The sequence below is a fragment of the Takifugu flavidus genome, chromosome 10, assembly GCF_003711565.1.
Source record: "Takifugu flavidus isolate HTHZ2018 chromosome 10, ASM371156v2, whole genome shotgun sequence".
In the NCBI taxonomy this organism is placed as follows: Eukaryota; Metazoa; Chordata; class Actinopteri; order Tetraodontiformes; family Tetraodontidae; genus Takifugu; species Takifugu flavidus.
The window spans coordinates 7919119-7941202 of NC_079529.1; the positions used below are offsets into that span (position 1 = coordinate 7919119).

At 44.8% G+C, this 22084-nt stretch overlaps 1 protein-coding gene across 4 annotated transcripts; it reads right to left on the reverse strand.

Moving 5' to 3' along the window:
• Positions 1-389: 389 nt before the first annotated feature.
• Positions 390-21846, reverse strand: macf1b (microtubule actin crosslinking factor 1b). Of its 4 annotated transcripts, none has more exons than XM_057045501.1 (40): positions 21771-21846; positions 12900-13639; positions 12675-12731; positions 12325-12495; positions 11700-11863; positions 11447-11606; positions 11284-11368; positions 10949-11193; positions 10733-10852; positions 10544-10651; positions 10246-10464; positions 9933-10136; positions 9623-9854; positions 9304-9530; positions 9106-9228; positions 8922-9023; positions 8731-8832; positions 8475-8639; positions 8211-8366; positions 7732-7929; positions 7295-7423; positions 7035-7205; positions 6805-6960; positions 6523-6729; positions 6323-6442; positions 6087-6256; positions 5850-6009; positions 5585-5779; positions 4065-4190; positions 3686-3829; positions 3389-3577; positions 3191-3302; positions 2948-3114; positions 2704-2866; positions 2466-2620; positions 2316-2390; positions 2096-2213; positions 1877-2022; positions 1679-1799; positions 390-1549 (listed from the first exon to the last, which is right to left on the reverse strand). In XM_057045501.1, the coding sequence occupies exons 2-40, from the start codon at positions 13557-13559 to the stop codon at positions 1524-1526; spliced, it is 6348 nt and encodes a 2115-aa protein (XP_056901481.1). In that variant the 5' UTR covers positions 13560-13639; positions 21771-21846; the 3' UTR covers positions 390-1523. The 4 variants fall into 4 exon arrangements, with proteins under 4 accessions (XP_056901481.1, XP_056901480.1, XP_056901478.1 ...); XM_057045500.1 differs by lacking the exon at positions 21771-21846 and adding an exon at positions 16450-16939; XM_057045498.1 differs by lacking the exon at positions 21771-21846 and adding an exon at positions 16078-16406.
• Positions 21847-22084: the final 238 nt, after the last annotated feature.

A 22084-nucleotide genomic window follows, 5' to 3' on the forward strand; every position in this document is an offset into this window, starting at 1 on the left:
ATCCTCTGCTTTCTTTCCAAACAGGCTCCGTTTAAACCAAAATGTCAGTGTTTTTGAAACCACATGCAATGCTGGGAAGAGGACTCACATCTAGAGAGCTACAAACAGGGGAACCTGAGCTGAGAATTCTCAGGTGGATGTTTTATCGCGGACAGATACCAAAAACATCATCTAGGATGAGAGCTGACCTTTATCTTTGCTCCCAGCCCATGTTACAGGAGCGAGGCAGGTCAAGAGTGAAGCCAAGTGGCTGGACAGTGTCTCCTCTCAGTCTCATCAATAGCAGCTTCAACCAACTAAATAATATTTGTGTGACCCCCCCCAAAAAAACAAACCATATACTAGAACTTTGAATATTCACTGTCAGAAGATTAAAAAAAAACACAAAGTAATTAAAAAAGATTTATTTTTGTACACGCAGTCATAAAGTTGTCAAGAGTACAGCAGGATGACCGTTTAGTATAGAAACATACAGTACAGAAAGATTTAGGGTGCATAGCAGAAGAGAAATCTGGTGAGTATTTATTCTGAAGACACTGCTGATGACACGAGCCCGTCTGACAAACTTCAGCTGATGCTTTGTCTTGATCAATAAATGAAATTCTGGGTTAATAATCGAGAAGAAAAATCCTCGAAACAAAAAAAATGTTTTTTGGTTAAAAAAAAAATGCTGAACTAAGAAGGTTGATTTCAACCGAGCTTTTGAACATCAAGGCTTTATATTTTTAAGCTTTCATTTTCTAACTCATGACTGCTATACTCCAACTTCTCTACAGCTGGACACAAAAGTGCATTTTTTTATTTTTAAGATGTGGTGAAAGTGTTCCCAGGTAATACAGAACTGTAAAGGAAACATCTACAATTTCACAGTAACGTTCCATGAAAATACACACACAAAAAAGAATCCTGAGAAAATAATCTCTACAAAACAAAACTTGTCGTACTTCAGTGCATCATCATCGTCATCACAATTTCCAGTGTTTGGAACATCCTTTGCGGTACAAACAATTCATAATTATATTGTCAGGAAAGGTAAAAGTTAGTTGAGGCGCTGCCAACAATGTCATCTTTGTGTTGTGTTTAAGGGCAGCAGATTCTCCCCCTTTATATTGTTTTGGTTTGTTTACTTTTTGGGATGCTAGTTAGGGCAGTCAGACACCTTTCCTGATGTTGCTGAATCCTTACAACCAAACCAGAACAAGCTAGCAAAAAAATGCTCTTTCTGTCATGCATAAAGTATCCATGCAGAACTTTCTGGATTTCTACATTCTAGTGAGAAAAAAAAGGATAAAATATAACAAGACAAGCGAACCTTTGTCCAGACTTCGGAACACAGACGGTTTAAATCCCCGCAGACAAATAAAGGCCCTTCGGCGTCACCTCTGCCGACCTTCGTTGTACTCCTCTCTGTGTTGCCTTTCTGTTCTCGGCGCCTCCGTCACACTTTTTTGCTTATCACTCTGTTTTGGGGCGCCCCAAGGCCCTGTTTGGGTTCAGTGTTCGCAGCTCAGGGCCAGGATCAATCATGTGGGTAACCTTTCTGCATCCTCTAGAGGGACAATAAGAGGGGGAGGGGGGCAGAACAGAAGTCAGCTCCTGTTTATGCAGCTAAATGTGTGTGGGACTTCTGTGTAATGGGAAAGACAATTTTCTTTGACAGGAGTAACAGCTGACTGACCCGAGGGGGAGGGGGAATTGTCCACTCTTGTCGAGACGAACTGAAGTTCAGATCCCAGAGCAGCGATGGAGCTCCTGGGACGGATGCAACGGTCGCCTGAGAAACTTCTTCGGAGTAATGCCTGAAATGTGGCGCAGCAGATAATTAGGATAAATGTGTGTTATGCTCTTATAATGTAGCATGATGGTTTTGTCTCACCTTGCGTGTCATAGGACTGGTGGGGGCGGAGGCGCTGCTGTACAGGCTCAGACTTGAGTTAGACCTGCTGACAGCCAGGCCCTTAGAGGAGCTTCCTGTTGGGGACAGGTACTTCTCCTTGATCTTAAGGTTAGTCCTGCCTTTGACTGTTAGAAACACAGCAGGGGGAGTTTAACGGGAGACCACAGCAACAACCAGGGAAAGTTTGCACATACTGACCTCTGCAGGGGTCATTCTTGACCAGGAACTCATCCAAAGCAGTCCAGCCTCCTCCCACTCTGACCATCAATGTGCTTCGGAGGATACGAACCATCCTGAGCTGCTGGGAATCTCCAAACTGCAGCAGACAAAACACATGGTGGAATCAAGAGAAACCCTGTAAGCACACACCAGCCTTCAGATTGTGTTATGTTGATCTGTGGGAGGCAAATAGACTCACTCTATATCTATTGGCACTTATTTGCTCCACTTGGAACCTCTTGGGGCAGTTACATTGCGAAACCTGTCGACTCACCTTAACAAAAAAAAAAAGTAAATCTACTGTAAGAGGAACCAGCAGTCATGCATCTTTAGCATTTCATCTGCACACCTCCTCATTGATCTGATCAGCGTCCAGCGTTTTCCTGTATGGATCTCTGCTGGGGTGAAGCGCGCTCACAAACTCGTAGTAGTCGATGTAGCCGTCATTGTTCATGTCAAAGATGTTCGCCACCGCGTTCATCTCCAAAGAGTTTGTGGGGAATTCTGCAAGAGATTGCATTCAAAGAGGACACTTTTTATAATTACAGGTGTTTAAATTTAACCCATGTGGGCCGATTCAATCTTACTGGAGGCGAGGACGTAGTCCACAAACTCCTTGTGGCTGATCCGACCGTCCTGGTCGCGGTCGATGCTTCGGAACACATCTAAGATCCGCGACTTCAAGTGGCTGATCCACTGATTATACCTCTTCCGCCAGATGTTGAAGTCAAAGTTTGCAAATTCTTCCATCTACCCCCCCCAAAATGAAACAATCCTCTGTTAAATTAGCAAAATGCGATTGTATCGTTGCATTTCCAAAGCCAGGCTGACCTCTTTGAGAGCCTGCTGGTGCTGTTCTAGACATTTCTGTCTCGCTACAGCCAGAAGCCAAAGTTTCTGCCACTGACTGACCAGCTGACTGAGCTCTGGCGTGTGCGGGTCGAGGTGCTCCAGCGGTATCGGTACAGCGGGCTGCATCTTAAGGGTGCTCCTCCTCTCTGGATGGAGTAACAACAAGAAGAAAGTCAGTGTGATGATAGCGCTGTATTTGCTTATTTTAATAGGTTTTCATACTAGTGAGTGGCCGTTTGCCAGGAGAAACTTGTTTAGGGACACTTTTGTGCCTGCAGGATTTTGTGGCAGCTTCTACGTCAGGAAACTTTTTATTCAGTTCTTCCATGAATACCTGCAGGAAGGAGATATGTTTAACAGCTAATATAGGTGTATATACGCGGGATAGAAGTGATAGAGGAATAAATAGGGAGGCTGTACTGTGTGCTGTTCAATCAGCTCCTGGTTCTGCTCTGTGGTCTCAGCTAAAGTGTCCTGGTCTCGGAGGCAGAGGGCTTCGTCTGCTGAGGAGATCCAATCCAGTAGCCTCTGGATCTCCTCTTTCTCTGCCTCCAGTGCTGCCAAACTGGATTCGATCTTCTGACTTTGCTGCTGACCCCAGGTTTGAACCTTAGTTAAAATAAATTGATAGTCAAATGTACCGATGTGACGGGATCTCACGTCTTCTGTTGCTGTTTCTCGTCAAAAAGGTTTAACTCATCACACAGTCGCACTCACTTCTTCATAGCGGGTTTTGGTGACACTGATCCAAGACTTTATGGTGATTATTGAGTCTGGATGGCAAGTGGCCAAGATCTCCTCACCCAGACATTGAATATTGTGTAGATTTGCCGCCTGAGCCTGCAGGGCAACCATCAGCTCCTTCAAAATAGAACAAACCAAAGAATTTCAATGATAAACTACTCATATTTTTTAGAGTGAGGTGTGACACAGGACCGATCTAGATTGGGGTCAAAGTACATTTCTGAGTCAACTGAATGAGTTAAAAGAGTTTCCAGTATCCAATATGCTTTATTTGATAACACTGACCAGCAGACCTTGACTTAACTCTGGATTCTCCATAAAAAAGGATGATAACTTATCACACTATACTGACCTTATGTTCTTTGCTGAAAACGAGCAAAGGTTCCTCCTCTTCCGGCATCACCCCATATTTCAGCCCTCTCTCAACCTCAGTGAGACAGTCCATGAAAGAGTGGACATGTCCATCAAACTTTTCAGCCTAAAACAACAAAATTGAGGAGCGTTTGGTTTGAAGTTGAATCACAGTCTTCCTTATTTGGGATTCAGAACTTTCCTGAAGATCTCTTCACTAACACACAATTAACATTTCAATTTACAAGGTAAATAGTCATGAACACTAGTCTGGTGCACCATTTTGTTGCATTATTAATACACAATCAAATAAATCAGAAGTTCAGAACCTGAAGACTTCAAAAAAATAATGTTTACATGCTGTGGGACAATCTCAAATAGTCTAGTCTAAGCCACTTTGGGATCACTATTTGAGACACAGCAAACTTGAGACACCACAAAGTTGTGTTAAGGTTTTATAGATTTGGTCCAAACAGTGTGATCACCACCATCCCTGTCAACATTAACATACAGGACAACCAATAGGTGAGCTGGACCCAAGAGTCAGAACCATGCAAAAATGCCAACCAAAGAATGGTTCCTGGCATTTTGGCACCTCGGGGAACAACTGTGCAAACCATCATATTATTCCACCCTTGGTGAATCCTTAACAGTGGAGAAGTGACTGTTGGCATTCCAATCATTTGCCAAGCTGAATGTCAACAGGTATTCCCTTCCAGTGACTTTCAGATGCCAACAACACATTAAACTATTCATTCATCTCCACACTCAGATTGTCACTTTTCATCTCCTTGGTTTGAGGTAGCGCACCGCTGAGCAAGATGGACCGAGATGCTCTGGCGTCGGAGTATTGCCAGTGTTTTGCATTTTCAGAGATACTCTAAGTTCACAAGGAGGTTTCCAAATGTTGCCAACCAGAGGACTTCTCAGCCTAGCAACCAGTTTACTCTTCTCACTTTTCCTCAACAGAGCTGGGCTTTCACAGGTTGACTTTTGGTGTGACAATAGTGGCGCTCTAATTCAGTAGAGGGGGACTGATTTACAGTATTTCTGCTGTAAAAAGCTGGTGGCTCAGCTGAGGTGTGAGGTTGACATTGATGCTTGGTGACTTGTGAACTAATGTCATACTCCAAAGCAGCTTTAACCAAAGTAAAATCTGTGCACATTCAAATATGGGCCAACTCTCACACATCACTTGAACTCCTAATATCAGTCCCCATCTTCACTACCCTCTTCATCGCCCTTGTTGATCTGCCTCTCCAGTAAACCTGTAATAGCCTTTTTTCACCTCTGATTCTGGAGGTTCTGATACCCCATTCTTGTGCAATCTGCGTGAGAGCTGACTTTTTATCTGTATTGGCAGCCCCATAACAGATTCTCAATAACTGACCCTAAATTAAACTCTTTAGTGCAGTTGATGGACGATGAGACCCAGATGATCAACTATCTGCAGGTATTTCTGTGTTTGTTCTAACCGTTAATACATTCGGGATCCACACGTTTACTGCCAGTGAGGATTACCTGTAAAAATGCAGCTTCCAGTCTGTCTTGCTTGCTGACTGAAAGTTTGCAAACCGCCTCCCAGCGGACCTCCAGTTCATCCATCTGCTCCTGCAGCCAGTGAGCATCAGCCGTGCTGCCTCTGGTCAGATCCTTCACAGAGTGCTTCAGAGTCCGGATGCATCCAGCTCGCTTTCCCAGCTCCTTTTGGAAGGCCTAAAAAGAAACAGATTCTCAATCAAATCCTATAAACATACATTACAAGTTATTTTGTGAGGCCCTGTACCTTGTGTTTATCCATCAGATTATGCACCATGTCTTTGTCTCCGCTAACGGGAACATCTTCGGCCAGTTGGGGTTCCGCTCTGTATAGCCAGTCATTCAGGGCCTGGAGAGCATCGGTGAATCTTCCTGAGAACAACAGTGCTTCCTCCAGCTTGTGCTGTCTGAAAGAAAATCAGCATGTGCCTTGATTTTCAAATAAAAACAATTGAAAAGAAATAAAATATTCAGCGCCCGTTACCTCTCCATGGACTTGCCGCTAATGGTGTCCCATGTGTCTTTGAGTTCAGCCAGTAAATTCTCCAGATGCTGCCGATCGTGGCTGGTTTGAGCCCTTTCATGAAGGCTGCGTCCACTCTTCAGTGAGGCTGCGTACATGGGTCTTTTTGCCCTCAGCAGTTTCTGGAACCCCTAATTATAAAGCAGTGGATCAGAATAGGTCACATGTAGACCAGGTATCCATGACAGCTACTGCACCTTCTGCTCCGTCAGCTGTTGTTTAATCTCCTCATGGGACACAGCGATCTCTTTGTGTGTGTCTAATGTCCTTTCCACCTCCATCAACCAGTCCATCATTAGACGCCAAGATTCATTAAACTGAAACATAAAAATGGGAGGTATCATACAGAAGTCTTGCAGTCATATCCAGTTATGCTGGCCATGCTTTACACACGTACCTGTTTGGCGTTCTTCTTAACCTCCTCCAGTGTTCTGCCTCTTTCTGCAACACGGAGCTGTAGCTTTTTGTGTCGGTCCTGGACAATCATCATGATGTTATGAATGACATCACAGTCTTCCTTCCTGCTCAGCTCTGAGAGTCTGCGAGCCCTGTCCTCCACGGCACCCCTCACGTCGCCGTAATCGCTCACCTCACTCGCCAGTTTCTGCGCACATGAAAAAGTGTATGAGCCAGCGTGCTTACGATAAAAAGACTAGGACAGGTTCAAAACGAGGCCTACTCTGTGGTCCTGCAGCTGAGAACAAACTGTGTCCAGAACAAAACTGGGAGCAGGGAGGAGACCAATGGATTCTTCACACTTGCACATCTTTAAGAGAAGCTCTTGCACATTACTGTGGAATTCCTTAGCCAGATTGAGTCCTTCTGCAAGCTTTGCCTGTGCATCAAACATCACAATATGTAATCGGAGGTGACAATATCATAATGACTCATTATTATAATTTAAATGACCTTCCGCTCCTGGACTTTGCTGTAGACAGACGCCCATTTCTGCTCGAGCATGGACAGGCTGTGTTCTGTGCTCGATCCACGGACTACATTGCTGATCTCCAGCATCCTGTTGATGGCATTCCTGACATCCGTGTAGGTGTGGAACTTTGAATCCATCTCATTACACAATTCCTGTAATGGCCAACAAGGTTTCTCTTGTTTGTTTGTTTATAAAGTTTTGCTTTCTTGCATAAACAGTTATTTTGACAGATAATTCCTACCAAGTGGGCATTGAGTCTTTCACTTGCAGAATCAGGCATACCCCACATGGTTTTAGAAGATGACAGTCTCAGATCTGTGTTGTCCAACCACTGCAGAAGATCCTGAATCTCCATGGTAACATCTTGTACCTGCAAAAACAGCATGAAAATAGGAGAAACACAAGACCAAATACACCCTAATTAGCTTATAAATCATTTTAAACGTTAAACTCTGAGCAAATAAGTTAATTAGAGAAAGCATGAATATTGTATTTTGGCACTCAAATCTGCTCTGTTTTCCACAAAAGACCAGTCAGCTGTTATGAAGTTCATCGTCACAAGTGAACACAAGAGGGCGCCACAGGGTGCGCACGATTAACCATATGATGTATTCAAGAAAAACCTCCCTATCAATTTCTAGCAAAAAATTAAATGAACCGGATTTTTTGCCTTCTTACCTGACTCAGCCTGTTCTCTAATTCCAGCTGCTTGCGTTCTGTTTCACAGCGGACAAACTCCCAGCTGTCATTAAGTTCCTCAAGCCGAGCCTGCAAACCATTCGGACTGTCCCCAGACCCAACCTCCAGCAGGCCCCCGCCTGCCTGGTTCACGGACTCCATTGTTCGAACATGCGACATGACGTCGTTACGCAACACCTTGTAGAATATCAGAGTCAGATGTCAATGTTAATTTTAGACAAGCTTTGTGGGATTCTTCTTTGTCAGATATTCCTTGTTGCTGTGTGAGTAAAGACAATGGCATACTAACTAACTTCATTACGACCTTCAGGTCTTCACTATGTAACAGTTTTGCGACCTTCAGGCTTTCAACAATCTTCTGAACATTAAAGCATGCCTCCAACAGTGTAGCATCATAATAAAGGCTTCATTGTGAGGTGTTAGAAACACTGTATTGCTATATGTGGGTCACCACAAACCTTGTGTTTGGCCAATTCTATTTCACACGCCTGCAGGTCAATGCTGATTGGCCTGATGCCTTCCAGCTGTTCGGCGGTCCGAGAAAGCCAAGTGTGCAGCTCATCCAGTGTGTTTTGAAACTGACCCAAACCCAGCAAAGCGCACTCCAGCTGATGCTGTTGTCGGAAAACGAGGAAAAGATCATTTCAAAATTATACATACAGTTGAATTTCTTATTTCCTTCTAGAAACTTTGATTTTGTTAAAATATTCATATCTTTCCACCTGTCTGCCAACAGTCTCGGACTCCAAACTGTCCCAGCGCTGTCTGAAATCACACAGAGGAGAGACAGAGCCTGGACGCTCCGAGCCTGGAGACAGCCGGCACACAAAGCGATGGTTCAGACTTTCTATCTCTATTTTCTTCTGGTACAGTTCTCGTTTAAACTCCTGAGGGACACAGTATATGTTTTGTAGCACATTAACTTAAAGTAATCCTTTGAGGTTAAACATCATTGTGAGTGTATGTTTATGAACTCACCTTCAGATCACACAGTTGCCCTTTGACTGATTCCAGGTCGTTTTCTATCACAAACTCCTCAGTGGAACGTAGCTCAGCTGACTTCAGCCATTCAAAAAGCCCCTATGAGCAACACAATCAGTTGCACAGAGCAGTTTATGTGTTAGAAGGGACGTGAACACAAGACTAGATTCCACTGCATTGCCACAGACCTGCATAGTGTCCTGATAATTTAGAGCCATCTGCAAGGACTCCTCCAGCTTTTTATGACATTCACTCCACATTTTGCTCAAGTTGTTCCACGTGCAGTAAAGCTTTAAAGCAGCCAAAAAGACAATCGTCAAAACAAGCCAAAACAAAATCACCGGTTGCAATTTAGTTCCCATTTTCTCTCACTTCATCAAGGCACTTTGTGACATCTGGTTTGTCTGTGTCTCCGCATGATGACATCAGTTCCATTCCCACAACACCGAGGGTGTCCAGATCTCCCTGCAAACTGTCAATGTCCTCCCTGAGAGTCTGGAAGAGAGGATGAACAGAGTTTAGGAACTGTTGTGGAGCCAACAACCAGAAAATAGGAGCTTCTAGACGAACCTGCATGCTTTCAAGGCTTTGCCTGATTGTTTCACTGTCTGTCTGACTGGCATTCAGATCCATCACGGCCTGTTGAGCATCAGTGAGGGCCACAGTGACGTCGCTGACATCACTCCAGAACTTCACGGACAGATCTAGCAGTTTAAGCAACCAGCGTTCCCTGTCCTGAGCCTGAACATGTGCCTCGTCCCACATCTGGGTCAGGCTGGATACTTGCTCCTGGATTGCTGATATGGCAAAATCATAACATAGATTTAGCTACCATACATTTAGCAATTAGCAAAACATACATAGAAGACGTTCCAAAACGGCGCATTACCAGTGCCGACTGTTCCATCACCAGCAGCCTGTGTGTTAGCCAGCAGCTCCTCTGCATGTGTTTTGATGCTGCTCAGGCCCAGCTCCATCTTTAACAGCTCATCCAGGGAATGTTTGTTGTCCTGCAGCTGCTCCTGGATCCTTGGGGTGAGGCCTTGAAGAGAGCTGGGGGCCTTAAGGCGACTGTGCAGCCTCTCCAGACTCCCTCTGAGGACGCTCATTCTCTCATTCAGCTAAACATACAGAACAATTTAAGTTGTTTGTATTTATGTCAGGACTGGGCTGACATTCTTTTGGATTGCACAAGTTACCTGGGTGAATCGAGGCAAAGACTCTTCGAGTAATTTGGCAGTCTGTCTCGCTCGGTCTCGGATGGCCCCGTGTTGCTCCTCAGCTTCTGTAGCCTTTCGACAAAAGTCTTCCCCCTGTGTGGGGTTTAGCTCTGACAACCGCTTTGCCAGGGAGCATAAGCGTGCAATCAAGGGTCGATGTTCTGCTATAGTCTCCCTCAAACCCTTAGCAAAGGAGAGATCAAGAAAACCGATTAGTTTGGAAGCAATGTGTAGAACTGTTCTGTGACTGAAACCTAGGTTAAAATCAAACATTCCAAGTTTTTTTCTTTACTTGCAAAAGGTCCTGTTGTTCTCGAAATGCCTCGTAGCTAATTGTGCTGAGGGAGAGCTGTCCAATCAGGGTCTGGGTTTCCTTAAGCCAGGGTGAGACCTCAGTAAGGCCCTCTGAGAATTGCTGGAGAAGCGACTGAGCGTGTTCAAGCTGCAGGACTACGTGGGAATTGGTGGCTGAGGTTGTGTTGCATTGTTCCTGCAGAGCCTCCAGTGGGGCCTGTGTGGAGAGTAGACAGCAAAATCGAGTCTAAAGTCTAAACTCGTTGGACACGCTGTGTTTAATGAGTAAAGGATACCTGCAAGCTGCCTGCCTCTCCTTCATCGCTATAGGTTAGCAGGATTTCTGCGATCTTCACCATCTTTTCAATATTAAACCTGTGTTGGAGAATCTCCACTGCCAGAATCTGTTCAACAGATAATTCAACAGATATTTTAAAAATATGTTGAATATGTACAGTACATCATCAATATGAAAATGTTCTGACCTTCTGTTCATAGAGTTGTTCTGCTATGACCTGTGGATCCAGGTGAATGATTTTCAGCTTTTCAAGACTCTGGGCTGTGTCTTTAAACCAAGACATCTCCTTTACCACTGCCTGCTCCAACTGAGAACATATTCCATGTTAGCTATGTGCTAATATATCAAAATAAATTCCTTTGAAAAGAGTTGTCAAGCCTCCAGATAATTTAAAGAACACTACCCTCTGTCTCTCGGCAGAACATAGCACCGCATCTCCAGTGTGCGTTTGTGCTCCTGCAGCCACCAGGAGTTCCCTCTCAATGCGGCCCAGCCACAGGTGAAGGTCCTCCTGGCTTGAGGTGCAACGACTGGAGGCCTCCAGGGCCTGATCCAGCCTCTGCAGCACATCCAGGCTGCTGAGATTCAGCACAGAGAAACGGATACGGAGGGCATCCATCTTCTCCTGTACCTGCTGGGCTTCCTCCTCTGAAACAATATATATTCGCACTCTTTTAGCAAGGCCAATATTTAGTGCAGCGCACACTAATCAAATATATGAAATAAAATGAGTGTTACCTGAAAGTGCTTCCATCAGATCATGTCCAGACTTTTGTGTTTCCCCAAGATCAGCAGATTTAAATTGAATTTCTTCAACAACAGCCTAAAGGAACACGTTTCAAACATGTCAATTTGATATTCCAACTTAAAATCTTTCATTCATGCATGGGAATTCTCTAACCTTAGCTCTATCTGTGGCCTCTGGGAGATGTAGCATCACTCTTTCTGCATTTCTTAGTTGAGCTAAGGTTTGCTCGACAGACATGAACCATTGCTGTAGGCTGTCAACTCCTTCCTGGAAGAGCTGCGCCCTGGGCAGGATGTGCTCCAAAGCTGCTCTCCTACGAACAACAGAAATATCTTTGGGTGAGATTTGCATTGCATGTAAAACCTCAACAAACAAAAGCAACTAATTTCCAGGAAAAGCAACTGACCTTTGCTCTGCATCTAGCTGTAAGGCTTCCCATTTCTGCTTTAGAGTGGAGAGCTTGAGCTTTGTCTGCTCCCCTTCCTCCTCACCATCAACTGCCGGCTGAGGTCCATCCAGCATTATGGTGTCCATACTGCGCCTCCGGTCAGTTAGGAGTCGCTGCAACAGCTGTAAAAGTGCAGGTTTGCATTTACAGTATGTAAATATGAATGTAAGTAAAACTGTCAAAATTGACATTTTAGCAAGAAATTTTATTGTAAGGGGCTTAACATTAGAATAAGAATATATATCATAGCTTTGTTTGCTTTTTTTTCAACAGGAAATTGATACTCATGAGTCCAGCTGACAGTCACAAAGGTTTTACACCATCCCAAAACCTGACAAAAGGTGTGATTACAGCTGAAAGGTGAGTCTTCCCCGCTTTTCCCAGGCTTCCAGGAAGCACATACAAAAGGCTAACTGTAGGCCCATTTCAGCTGTGAACACCCCATTTAAGACTGAAGAGAGCTGAATAGGGCCTTTTGAGCGTCTCCCTGACCTCAGCACTGCTTCATATAGGTAAACCACTGAGGTTTTTAGCAGAAAAAAATGAGGTGATGTGATGTGATGTGATGTTGGAGATAACACACCTTTTGTTCTTGGAGCTGGGCTTTCACCACTTTGACCTCTGATGACGGCGGTTTCTGATTAGCTTTAAGCTCCTCGATCTCACAGACCCATGCAAGTAAAGCATCCAGACTATGGAGAAACGTCTCGGAGTCTGTCGACGCGTCCTTCAGCGCCAGAGCAGGCGTTGGCCCCTTAAAGTGACAATGAGAGTATTACCAAGTTCATTTGGTCTCACAGTTACGTGATCGTAGTGTCGCATCCACCCCACAGACCAAATTTTCAAACAAATTCAAGCACAACTGATTGATTTTTGTCATTCAAAATTTCAACGATCCTGAATTATTGACCTGAAGTATCGGAAAGAGCGTACCTTCCACTTTTGAAAACTGGAATCGTGGTCTGAGCTTGAATGTCCATTACTCTGGAGCTGGAAAATAAAAGTATCCCACCAAATATTCCAGTTAATACCATCACAGCATGACCAAAAAAGGCAGAATTATCATATCGATTAAATGAGAAAAACAGAAATTGAAAGAGACGAGTGAAGGAAAGAATGAAATGAAAAAGATGTTTGAGGGTCTGTATGTTTGTAAACCTCAGCGAGTTCCTCTGCGGCACCATTCAGGACTCTAACAGTTCTGGTGACTATGGGGTCTCCTCCCTTCTGTCCAGCTGGATATTCTGTCACTTCCACAATTTCAGTTATGATGGTCTCCGTCACTTCCGTCACCTCCGTGACCTCTCGTGATGCCAGAGTTTTCCAGGACCAGGGGCTTCCTTCTCTGGAGTCCCTCCTCTGGAAGCTGGCCCTCCTCTCTGCTGCAGTCTTGTCAGAGTGAGCCAGAGGGGATCTGGCATACTCCGGCACGATTCTTCTCGCTACTGTCCCATTTCTTGATTTTATTGGAGAGGGGGTGCTGTGCCAGGCGTTATCCAGAGTACTGCTGCTCCTGATTGTGGAGGCAGGAGAGCTGTTGAGGGGTTTGTCTGAAATGGGAGTGCAAGCCCTCTCTTCCTTCTGCTCTCTCTTGATTTCAATGTCCTGTGGCTCTTTGGTGATTTCCACCTCTTTTTCCACATTTGGCTCCTCTTGTGTTTTCTCTTTGACAGCCACGTCTGGTTTGGCGTCTCCATGTTGCTCCTGGGGCTGCCACTCTCTCCGACGTTGGTAGCACTCCTTTAGAAAGTCCTCATCCGATCTGACATGCTTTGATTTCTGGCCCAGGCAACTGGGCCGGCTGATGAGGTTACCCATAATCCTTTAGCCCAAAGGCTAATCAAGTGATAGGCGAAGTGAGGCCCCTCGGCCATGCATGCAGGAGATCCTTTAGCTACCTAAAATAAGACAAGGGGGTCTTAAATGTGCTTCTTTTTCTTTGGATCAAGTGCAGTTTAGTATAATACATCTGTAGATACTCAAGCATCACAACTAAAGCGCTCTATTTTTCCTAAACCTCCTGGTCGCCATTGTCCTCTGCCGTGTAACTACAACAACCGGAGGTAACTACAGTAGAGAAGCTTGGCCTGGAGATATGCTGTCTCTTTGTCTTCCGTCAGAACACATAAACACATGCTCCTAATCTATCTCACAGAAATCAAAGAGACAGGCTTGTCGAGGATCCCACTGTTGAGCCTGGCACGAAGAAGCAGTGGCAAACGGCCAGCTTTCTCTAACTTGGCTCGGACCAGTCCTGGGAAACCAGTTAGCGATCTGATCAAATATGACAGCCACATCGCCTCATTTCTCTTGGGTCAACACAAGTGGGGGGTAGGAAAACAGGGTAACAAGCAAACAGTAGATGGTGGAGTTGATATTCCGTTTTAAATCAATAGAAATACTTCCTCTTTGTCCTGTTTTGAATTCTGATGTCTGCATCCTTTTACCAGACAGCCATCTAATTAAAATATTGATTGGTTAAACTATATTCATTCCAGAAACATACACAGTGGAGGTGGCGATCTTAAACTGTGTCCACCCATCTGTCTCCCCCTCAGCTCAGTGCCTTTATTGTTTTGACAGAGAGGTTAAAGGTGAATGCAATTATGTCTGCCAAGAGGAGCTGAGGTAAGCCCATCAGGAGACCGCAGGCAGGGTTCCCGTCAGAGCCGGGCGCACCCTCTGAGGTGGGGTCTGACTGGTTCATTCAGAAACTCACAGGTCACCTGAGGTCACATTTGGCAACTAAAGATCTGTGGGGGGGCAATATGGGTCAACAAATGGGAAATTAGGATGTTGGCTCCACAGACAAGATAGGATTTTTGTTTGCATATGGGGTAACATTTTTCCACTGTGAGGGTTCAAAAGTTATGCGGACGCAAAGACAGTCTGCAGCCAAGGCCAAATGAACAATTTTCTAATAATGTCTCTAAATGAGACAATCACACAGCGGATGTCCCTGCAGAGCAGATGATGCGGCTGGGAGATCCGCAGGGGATCACCCACAGATCAGAGAGTCGTGGCCGAACAAAGCCCCAGCCTCTCGCTCAATGATTACCCAGTTAGCTCAGACAAGCAGCTAGTGGTCTCTTGAGTGAGGTAGAGAGTGTCTGCGTTCACATGGGTTAACACTTGGATGGAGAGGGCGTGCCTGCTCCGGTTACTGCACCACATGTGTGGTCATTTGCTAAATTACACGCTTGCATGTGTGATTATGTAGAATAGTCCCATTAGACATTGCCAGGAAGCGTTCATTACAAAAAGAAAAAAAACATTCCTATTCTTCTTCTTCTTCAGACAATGACCTCACATATTTGTATTTTAAAAAATCTGCTAGCGTGTTTCAGCACACCTCAAAGAATGGAAACTGCATATATTTACAGACAATCAAATGAAAACAGGAAATTGCCTCAAGCCAGCAGCATGCACCTCTCACTTCATAGCGTCATTACACTTGAAGGAGAACAACTCCACCCCTCCACCATTTTCACTCTGGGTGATGACCTAACCAACCCATCACTTAACCTATTTTCAATTCAACCCACTCTCCACTCTCCACATGATTTACGATACACACCCTCTCTCCATTTCCTAATGAATTTAACACCATAACACAGTTTAGGGATCGCATATATATGCAAGACAAAGGCTATTATTTGATCGAACAGATTGTATTTCAGAGACAAATACCTGGCCGGGAATACAATTTCCACATGTGCACATTTTAAATTCCATCTTTATCATAGAATTAATCTTTGCAAATTTGTAATTAGTAGCAGTCCAATGATCATCAATCACACCGGTGGAGGACTTAATATTGTGTCACTGCTGTGTGTGTCTGTGTCTGAAGGAAGACCTTGTAATCATGGTAGTAGTCTCTAATTAAGAATGGCAGCTGTGTATTCACCCCTGAGACCCATAATATTTTTGGGAGGATCTTGGTGTTTTAGCTTCAACAGGGTCTGTCTAAGCACACAGGACAAAGATACTGTACTGGATAAAATGTAACAAAAGCAGTGCTGACAGTTTTGACTAATTCCTAAAATACCAGGACATTTAGAATTAAACTGAGGCAGATTGATCGTTTAAAAAACAGTAAAGGAAATTGAACAAATAAATACTCACACCTGAAAGGTCCATTCATTCTGATATCATTGCCTTCCATGGCTGCATTTGCCATTAAATCAGGTTAAACCAAGACGACTACAAGTCACAACTTTTTGTCACATGGTTCCTTCATGTACAGACCGGTACAGCCTATATGGAAACGATCTGACCATCCGTCCTAGGTTCCAGGCGGTTTTGGCGGTTTGAAGCTAACGTGAGTCACACTTACCCTGAATCCCAGTTGAGCCAAACAGCATGAGTAAAGGAATCCAGCCAGTCCTCAATCACTATTCAGAATGGATAGAAGGGAGGGGAGAGGGGCTCCAGCTTTGTTTGAGCATCCTTTGAACGGCTTCCCAACATCCCAAACTCCTCGCACATCCACACAAACATGCACGCACAGACCCACATTCCCCCTCCACCACATACTCAGTCAGGCCTTCTCGCTCACACATGCCCACATCCAAAAACGCTGTCTAAACACACTCACACATGCCCCGATAACTCCTGCTTTTCCGTTGCCCACAGTCACAGACAAACAATGCCCTCCTCTCCCCTCACGGTGCGCCCCCTCCCCTCCCCTCCCCTCCCCGTCCCTTACTTCACTTCTCCTCCCACCGGCTCTGCTCCTCTCCCTTTCTTCTTTGTTGTGGGAGCAGTAACAGAGGAATTCCTTCCTTGTTAATGCCGCCGATGGGATGGTGTGCCCAGATGAAGACAATGTATTCCAACGGCTCAGCTAAACTCCCACAGTTCCCGGCCAACGCCGGCGGCGTTCACGTGGAGGTCAGATCGCGCCAGTTCCAAAAACCACGAGGTGTTGGCGTTGGCACCATAGCCGCTTGTTCAGGTTGCTCCTGAGAGATCCCTGCTACCTCCTCAAAGCTGATTCTCTCCCCTCTACTCATCCACAAAGCCCCTCCTTTGGGTCTGACTGTGGCTCAAAAACTCCATGCTGCTTCTGCTTGAAAAATAGCCTGGGCGCAGGGGGAGTGGGGGCTGCGAAAAAGGGAGTTTTCTAAAGAACCCTGGGCTGCCCTTGAAACATTCACATGTTAAGTGACAGCTGCCTCGGCCCATTTCTGCTCTCCATGGCAAGAGAGAGAAGTGCAAGCTACAAAAGGAGGGACCCACACCCACCCTGTTGTACCCACCCACAAGCACATTTTCACCCCCAATCCCTTTGCAGTACCTGCTTCCCCATTCAGTGTGCACCAGTTTCCCCGGCCCCACAGTGGCAACAAAGATGTCTAATTACTGTAAAACATCTCAGATTACCGAGCAACTCATTTCCAGCCATTGGGTCGAGATGCACGCACAGATAGCAGACAGCATAACATTTTTGGCAAAGGAAGGACCCCTGTGGTTAAATTCCACCCTTCATTATTTGCAATAAATCACAATATTGGCCAAAGAAAATGGAGAACAGCAAGTGTGTGCAAACAGCAGTAGGGCGGCAACTATTTAAAGTTGAAAAAACTATATGTGACCAATCTGGATCACACAAATTAAGATAAAAAACAAAGAAGGCACAATGAGGGAATGTTCAGGCAATAAGGTGCTCAGTGTGAATCATTCTATCTATTGATGCACCATAAAAATGTTCTGAAAAACCCAAGTGGAAATGATGGGAGCAGATGCAGTGTAGAGTGAACTCAAGTGACAGCCTGGTACCACAGTGCAGTTACGACCGAAATCCCCCCCCCATCCTCATTTTTGCCTTTCTGCCTGTACTTATTCGGCCAAGCAAATAATCCGTTTATCGCTACATCAAGGGAATGCGTGCATGTGTGAATGTACCGAACGCTGCACACACCCACACACCGGACAGATAAATGTCACGCATCGTCCTCCCCCAGTGGAAGGTCAAGCAGGTGTGGATATTACCAAGATGTAAAGGATGAAGGGAAAAAAGGATCTTACCAAGACAACCTTATTGATTTATTTTTTCTAATGTAGGTTTAGGATACAATAACAGCTAGAGCAGCCAGAAGTGATAAAATGGTCTATTTTCCTCATGAATTTACACGTTATTTTATTAGGTTTAACATTCTACGGATCACAACCTTGTGAACAAAGATGTTTTCTGCAGGAAGGTTGTGAGGGGCGTGCACCTTGGAGAATATTCAAAGATGTATTCATGGCCTAATGAGGCTGAGTTAATGCATTAATTAGCATGTTAATTTCATTACTTTCCATCGAACAGGATGTGCTGATGTCAAGAAGATGATTGGTTTTGAGGGTAGCGTATTTCAACATAAATCAGGTTAACACGACATTTAGCCAAAATTTGGATGCACATACATGCAGACGAGAGCCACCATGCGTTTTATTTTACAGTTACCTGCATTTAACTTTGTACAGAAATGTTTCGTAATAGCTGATATCTGACTCTGTTGCTCCTCAAACTCTGTAAAACACTCCATCATCATATCGTCGGCAGAGCTTTTCATTCAGTGGTGTTGTAAACCCTGGTGAGTGAGCGCTGAAGATCCTGGTGGTTGTAAAATCGGCTGTTAAATTCCGGGCTGTGGAGGGCTGCTAAAGGTTGCCCTGTGTTTAACCACCGAACACTTGTCTAGCTGTCAGTGTATAGATCATTTAAAACGAAACACAGATTTGTACCAAAGTGTAAATTACTTTAGACTTTGTGGTGATTTTCGCCAGTAATTGATATGGTAGCTGCTGGATATCAGGATGCAGAAATGCTTCAACTCACAGTGCTCTGTTTGATCAAGCCCCCCCAGTCCACGACCCCTTTCTTTATCTGAGAGGAGCTGGCAGTAGAGAGGCACAGCTTTGTCAGGAAGACAACAAGCGACACCTGATCCAGCATCCTGCACCCCCACAGCAGTAATTAATGGATTATGTGGGGGGAAAAAACAACTTTGACTCCATTCCACAAGAGCTGCACGCACCTTAACTCAGGACCTGAGCTAATGTGGTTGAAGTGCAGCTGGCGCGCTGGGTAATGGGGTGATGCAATAAGCAGCGTGTGAGAGAGAAAAATCTGATCTTTCCTCATCAGAAGTCCTCATTGTGCTTGTGAAATGCATGTGATAATGGAGTGGACATAGTTTGGTGGAGAAATGAATGGGATTGTAAATGAAAGTCCAGCGGGAGCCAGAATTTGATCACAGGCAGCAAAGATTTTTTTTAAATAAAGATTTATTTCTTGGGCACGTTTCCCCTCCTCTCCGATCTCAACCTCTGTGCTCTTTTCAAATTAAATAAGACCTCAGTGGTTCCCTCTACAGAAGATGGTAATTAGCCCTCTTCATGAGGCTTGAAAAAACCAGGGGGTCCCTTCAAGGGTCAGAGCAGGAGCACCATTCAGCAACCACACTGTCATTTATCATTTAGAGTTTTTCCTGGAAGAAAAATGGGAAGAAAAGGCTGATGGTCTTCCCTACTGGGTTGCCGACATCCGGCAAATCACAATCATGGCTTCAACATCATGTCTGGTTCAGCTGCTCCCGGGAAGAGGTGGTGTTTCCCCGATCAAAGTAAGACTTTCACTGACCCAAAGAGGAAATAAGGCCAGAAAATATCCATTAATCCTGCAAACAGCTTATGGGAGAGTGCTTCATGATGAAAAGCAATTTTACACATCAAGCGGAACAAACACGGCCATCAAATGTCATCTTAAGTCTGGGGAATAAACAGGTTTAGTTTACTGCCATTCGGGCGTCTTTTTCTTTGTGTTCCGGGTGATTCACGGCAACGGAAACAAGAGCCCTTTTAGCTCTTAAAGGTTATGACAATTGTGCTGAGGTGCTGTTTGTGAGCTGTCAGAGAGAATAATGAACCGTGATCTCTCACCCCTGGCTCCTGTTTGTACATTGTGTGTACAAGGCTCATTTAGGATGCAGCATCTGCAGGAGAACCAGGGAAACCAGAGACAGAAAGCCTTTATCCAGAAGAGCCTCGTGAGCAGGGGGGTGGGGGGGTGGGGGGCAAGGAACGCGAGGGAGGAGAACTTTTGAACCCAACCTGACGGCAAAAGTGAGAGGATGTCATTTTGACTTGAATCTGAATGCTGCTTTCACCAATTATCTAAAAGAAGTTCTCTTTAGTCATGACGTGACTTAAAGAGATACTGGAGCTTCAACAGCGAGAGATCAGTCAGCGCAGGTGTCGTCTGTGTTCGAGAGCAGGTGTGAGTCTCTCCTGGTTGTTGACGGGTCTGTTATCTCGGGGGCTGCAGAGGGACGTCCTGCTAACTAACGAGTCCCCCAGGCTCAGGCTGAAACCAGACTACCAGTATTACCATGACAAAGGTCTGCCATTGTGTGCAGTTTGATGACAGCTTAGAAGATCAAACCAGCGAAGCCCACACAACACAACATGACTTTGCGTCTTACACGGAAGTCACCAGAGAAACGGTGACAAAAATGGAAAGAGAATATTAAATCAGACACACAAGCTAGAAGCAGATCCTAAAAGGTCCAACATTAGCAATAGATGCAATAACTTTGATGGTTTAACAGAAAGAAATAAACAAAGTTTAGTGTTATTGTCGATGCGATATGTGTTGTATCATTTTCGTTGCACAATGTGTTTAAGGAGACATTTCAATCTGATCACTTCAGTCCGTTCTGCTGGCCAGAACATCAGCAAGGCCGAGTTAATAGACATTGGAAAACAGAAATAAAGTCAGAAGAAATGGACAAAATTAGCCACCCTGAAAAGTTCCTTCATTCCATCCAGGTCATTTAACAAGCAGCAGAATTATGCTGCTCTCTGGCTGCTTCCTTTACAATCTGTTTTTACAAATATTGGTAGAAAGTATTAATGGCATAAATCTACAGCAGCAGGATAAATCCCCCCTGCTCCTGCTGTAAAGATTCTCTTTTTCCTGCCTCCTTTGCCTCCTCTTCCCATCTGAACCTAATAATGGCCTTTCAGAGTGTGCGCTCATGTGTGCAGAGGGCCTCCTCTGCCAGGCACTTCTGCGGCCCGGCTCCCCGAGCTCCGGCACAATGGAGCCTGATTCCCCCAGGCGCTCTGTCCCCCGGTGGCCTGAAGAAGTGTCCCTGCAGGAGTGGACGGGGACCACCTCAGCGTCTGTCTGAGCATGTCTGACTCTGAAGAATCACAACAATCCCTTCCTTCTTTTTTGCAACGCTCAATTAATTAATGCAGAAGCGCTCGGCACCACGACTGATTTGTGGTCTTCCACTTTCTTGCTGTTCTGATCTGTTCTGAGTATTTTTCCACTTAGCAAAAGAGGGTTTAATAGTTTCAAGGGGCAATATGGTGTTCTATCATGCCTTTTATTTTCTTCATTTCTAAACAGGAGAGCAAATATAAGAAGAATCTAGGCGAGAAACACAGAAGGAAATAAAAGGAGGGGGTGAAACATCTTTAAAGTGGTTTTCAACACCAGCCCTGTGTCATGCTAACGGTCAAAGAGAGATGTTCCTTTGCAGCCACAAGGGTTGTGTTGTGTTTGTTCCACTTGGGCTTTGCTCTAGATTGTTGATTTTGGCTGTTGTCATGGAAGCATACAAGGTTTTTGTTTTTTCTTCAGACACAGTTCAGGGCTTTTTTCCAGTGCGTCCTCTTTGTTGATCACTTCATTTTTGCTCCTGTATTTGTCATGGTAAAGAAATGTTTATAGCAACCTGTTGCCTTAACACCACCTTCTAAATTAGAGTCTAGACAGCAAAATTAATGACTTCGTACACTTTCAGGGTGCTCAGTGGATTAGAGCCGCTATGACTCTAATCTAATTATTATGCCAACGCTGTGACTGCCATCGTTAGCTATGCTAACCACGACGCTAACCATGAGTCCAGGATGGCAGATTCTCTGCCCTTATGCTGCTTCCTGAAATCCAGCTAAGTTGGAGGGTGATGTATGTGTACATGGAGTTCAAATCAACTATGAGTCCACAGAAATGGAAGGAACCAGACAAACCCTGGGGTCGACAGGCGGCAGACTCATCTCCATACTCTTCAGCCACTGTCTCAGTGCTCTAATTTGCTCTCTGAAGTCACACTGCCATCGACTCAAGCTGTCCACATCCCTCCTGGTACACAGTGGAGAAAGAAGAATGTGACAACCAAATTGTATGTCACATGGGTTTAAGTTGATGCTCATAGATATTTGTATCTAGTAACCCTTCAGGACTGACAGTATTAGCTTGGATAATGGTAAACATAAAAGCTTTCCAGTGTTATTGTTCTAATTATAAATTAAGTTTAACCAGGCCATCCCATTAGGGAGGAAGC